This window comes from Anoplophora glabripennis, unplaced genomic scaffold (genome assembly GCF_000390285.2).
Source record: "Anoplophora glabripennis isolate ALB-LARVAE unplaced genomic scaffold, Agla_2.0 scaffold1627, whole genome shotgun sequence".
Lineage (NCBI taxonomy): Eukaryota > Metazoa > Arthropoda > Insecta > Coleoptera > Cerambycidae > Anoplophora > Anoplophora glabripennis.
In genome coordinates, this window is record NW_019417769.1 from 1 (window position 1) to 3,777 (window position 3,777).

General features: G+C 55.1%; 1 protein-coding gene across 1 annotated transcript; it reads right to left on the reverse strand.

Annotated features, from left to right (window-relative positions):
- Positions 1–62: 62 nt before the first annotated feature.
- LOC111692476 lies at positions 63–3,518 on the reverse strand. The gene is made up of 3 exons (XM_023456513.1): positions 2,781–3,518; positions 598–2,714; positions 63–195 (listed from the first exon to the last, which is right to left on the reverse strand). Exons 1-3 carry the CDS (start codon positions 3,516–3,518, stop codon positions 63–65), a joined length of 2,988 nt encoding a protein of 995 aa, XP_023312281.1.
- Positions 3,519–3,777: the final 259 nt, after the last annotated feature.

The window sequence follows — 3,777 nt, forward strand, 5'->3', positions numbered from 1 at the left end:
CTAATCCGCTAGCTCGATTACTGCCTGCAGGAAGAGCGAGCGAGAAACCTGCAGGAGGGAACTTAGGGACGGGGAAAAAGGTCGCAGGTCTTCTTGGACTGCCCTGATCCCGGCTCTGGTGCGGTGGGGACGGCGTCGATGGCGTAGGGCGGCCCCGACGGTGGTTCCTTCTCGCCAGGTCCGTGGTTCAACTCTCTATAACATACGAAAACGACTATTACTATGATTATAAATAGGTTTTTAAAATTAAGCATGCAGATTGCACTATGCAAAAATGCGATGCTCAAGCGAAAAGGTGCAAAAATGCAGAAGAAAGAAAGGGGGTTGCAAAAGTTCATGCTTCCTGGTCATGCAAACGCGCGCGGGGAACGTCTCTGTGCATGCCATGCGTAAGCCACTTTTTGGGGGGGTTCGCTGCACTCGCGGCGCCGGTACGCGGTTGGTTTTCACTCGAGGCCCGTCGAGCTCACTTCCCACGTCGGCGTGCCTTGAATACACTTCCTCTTGAATTCTTTCGTTTATGCGACGCGTCGCGGTGCCGGACGTAGATCGTCGAGATGGATGCGCGCATGCGCGCCGTCCCTTTCGACGGTATACGTCGTCTCTCCCTCTCGACGCACGACGCGGTGTGGTCCTGTCCACTTGGCGCAAAACGGATCGGCGGATGTCCCTGGCCAGACACGTGTCATGACCTCCTCACCGACGGCGAATTCTAGCGGTGCTTCTCGGGGTTCGGGGTAGAGATTCCGCTGAAAAATCTGCTGGCGGTCCCTGGCTCTTCTCATCCGTTCATTACGGGCCTCTACCGTGCGTTGAGCGGGTGGCGCGACCTGCGGGGGTATCACCCATTCGCCGGGGCGTTTGAGCAAACCTCCCGTCATGATCTCGCTGGGCGTCATCCCCGTGGAGGCGTTGGTTCTATTCCGGAGTACGAACAGCGTTTCGTTGATGTAGGCGTCCCACCTACGATCTGCGTCACGTCTGGTTCGTAGCACCTTTTTGAATTCTTGAACCCGGCGCTCCACTGGGTTCGCCCGCTGGTGGTAGACCGCGGCGTAATACGGGGTAATCTGCATCTCCTCCAGGTACCTCAGCCATTGTCCTCCGCGGAAAACTCCTCCGTTGTCTGTTATGCACGCTTGTGGATACCCCCATTTCGTGCAAATGTCTTGGACGAAGGCTCGCATCTCCTGGTGGCGTACTCGCGGTACGGCGATGGCCTCCACCCATTTGCTGAAGATATCCACAGCGATTATAACGTACTTGTTCTTTTGGCGTGTTTCCGGATACGGCCCTAGAACGTCAAAGCTCCAGGTGTGTGCCGCATCCGTGGGGACTCGAGGTCGGAGCGGAGCCCTAGGCTGCCCGTTTCCGGCCTTGGTTGACGCGCATACGAGGCACGCTTTGACGTGGTCGGCGACTGCTTCTCGCATGCCGCGCCAGTCATAGTACCTCTGGATGGCCCGAAGTGTTTCGTCTCGCCCTGGGTGTGCGGCGAGTACGGCGTCGTGGTAGGCTTCTACAACTTCCTCCTGCATTGTACCTGGTACGTACAATGCGCGGCGATCGCCATATCTCCTCCAGATATAGCCTCGCTCGAAGATGTAGGCCTCGGCGATACGACGCTCCGTCTCCGTTTCGGGGCCATCGCGCTGTATGCGGTACAGCCTAGCCCTGTCTGTACGACACTGGTCGTCTTCGCCTTGTGCTCGCTGAACGCGCTCGAACAGCGGCACGTCTTCGGCGGGTAGCCCTCCAAGATTCGGCGGTTCCTCTTGGATCTCTTCTTCGACGGGTTCATCTTCGTCGTTCGCTTCCTCAACGTTTTCTCCCTCGTTGGACCGGTTGTCATCTTGTCCTCCCGGTGCATTCACTGCACGTACGTGGTCACCATCCTCGACGAGCTGGAGCTCCTCTTGCTCCAGCGGCGGATTTTGTTCTCGGCCTGCGTCTTCCTCGACGTGGTTCACGACCGGGTACATCCTGTCGTCGGTCTCGGGTGGACATTCTTCACGCGCTTCCTCCTCGGGGTTCCGTGATAAAAAGTCTGGTAATTCGTTTACGCGACCTGGTACGTGGACGATACGAAACCGGTATCCTTGTAGCATTAAGGCCCACCGGGTTAATTTCGTTTTCTCGTCTTTGTACCGGTCTAGCCAAAGAAGTGCTCTACTATCCGTGTAGAGGGTGAACTCGCGGTCCTCCAGGTGTTGACGATATTTCCTAATACCGAAAATCACCGCAAGGGCCTCTTGCTCGTTCACGTGGTACCTCGACTCGGTTTTCGAGAACTTCGATGACGCGCAGGAAATTAATCTTCTGGTGCCGTCGTCGTTTTCCTGGAATAGCACGGCGGCCATTCCTACGGCGCTGGCGTCGGTCTGCAGACAGTAAGGCAGGCCGGTTTTTGGCCTGTGCAGGGGCTCGTGGTGAACTAAAGCAAGCTTGAGCTCGTCAAAAGCCTCCTGCTCCCTAGCTGTCCAGCGGAACCGTCGGTTTGCATCTAACAGATTTGTCAGAGGAGCTGCCAGTAAGGCGAACCGCGGCACGTATTCACGTAACCATCCGGCAAGCCCGAGGAACTGTCGCAACTCCTTGACGTTTTTCGGCGGCGCGTGTTCTTGTATACGCGTAAGGTGCCGTTCTTGTGGCAGATTGTGGTTCTTGGTGACGATGTGCCCTAGGTACTCTATATGCGTCGCGGCGAAGCTGCACTTCTCGGGTGAGACGCACAGTCCGTGTTGTCAGAGTCGTTCGAACACCAGTCTGAAGTATTCTACGTGCTCCTGCGGCGTCTTACTATAGACGATGATGTCGTCTAGGTACACCTTCACGAAACGATGTAATTGGCCTCGCAGTACTTCCGTCATGAGCTTCTGGAAGGTACCTGGAGCTCCAGATAACCCGAAGGGCATGACGTTGAACTCGTAGCTGCCGCCGTCTGGTGTTGTGAACGCCATGTATCGCTTAGACGTCTCGTGTACAGATACCTGCCAATAACCAGCCTTAAGGTCTAGGGTCGTGAAGTACTGTGCTTCACCCAGCTCCTTAAGCGTGTCGTCAATTGGGGGTAATGTGCCTGTTTCGACGAGCGTTTTTTCATTCAGCTTACGGTAATCCACACAGAAGCGCTGGCTACCATCCTTCTTCTTCACAAGCAGGGCTGGTGAATTGTACTCTGATGTACTTCGTCGGATCACCCCCTGTTGCAACATTTCTTCACAGGCCTTGTTAATTATTCGTTTCTTTTCCTCCGAACATCTATATTGTGGTGTATTTACGGGGTAGTCGTTGCGTAGAACTATGCGATGTTCAGCTAGTTTCGTCGACGCCGGCCTAGGCTCGATCGAGAACACATCCATGTACTCGCCCAGGACCTCCTGGCACTCTTCTTCGAAACTAGGCGGAATCTTCTCGCATAGTATTTCCCATATTTCATCCCGTTGTTCGTTATTTATTTCAAGTGGCGTCCCATTCCAATATACGCAGCGGCGTCGTTCGCGTCCATAATAGATCATCCCCTAGGAGAAGTCCATTACGACGTGGTGCTCTAGTAACCATGGCCGACCCAGTATGCATTCCTCGCAAAGGTCGTCGACCAGGAGCATTTCAGTAGAGAGAGTCGCCACGTCCAGCGTGAATTCCACATCCGTGGTCCCGCTGGTCTCTACGTTGGCTCCTTGGCTAGCTAGTTGCACGCGAGGTCCATTTTCATTTCGTCTGTGCTCGGCGAATTCTGTCCGCAAAAGGTTAACGCCTGCCCCAGAATCCACTAGG

Excerpts from the sequence above, each read along its gene's own strand:
- LOC111692476 (XM_023456513.1), bottom strand. The coding sequence starts at position 3,518 with ATGATCTATTATGGACGCGAACGACGCCGCTGCGTATATTGGAATGGG. Across the intron at positions 2,715-2,780 it reads GTAAGACGCCGCAGGAGCAC|TGCAGCTTCGCCGCGACGCA; the intron begins GTAGAATACTTC and ends TCACCCGAGAAG. Across the intron at positions 196-597 it reads CGTCGAGAGGGAGAGACGAC|AGAGTTGAACCACGGACCTG; the intron begins GTATACCGTCGA and ends CGTATGTTATAG.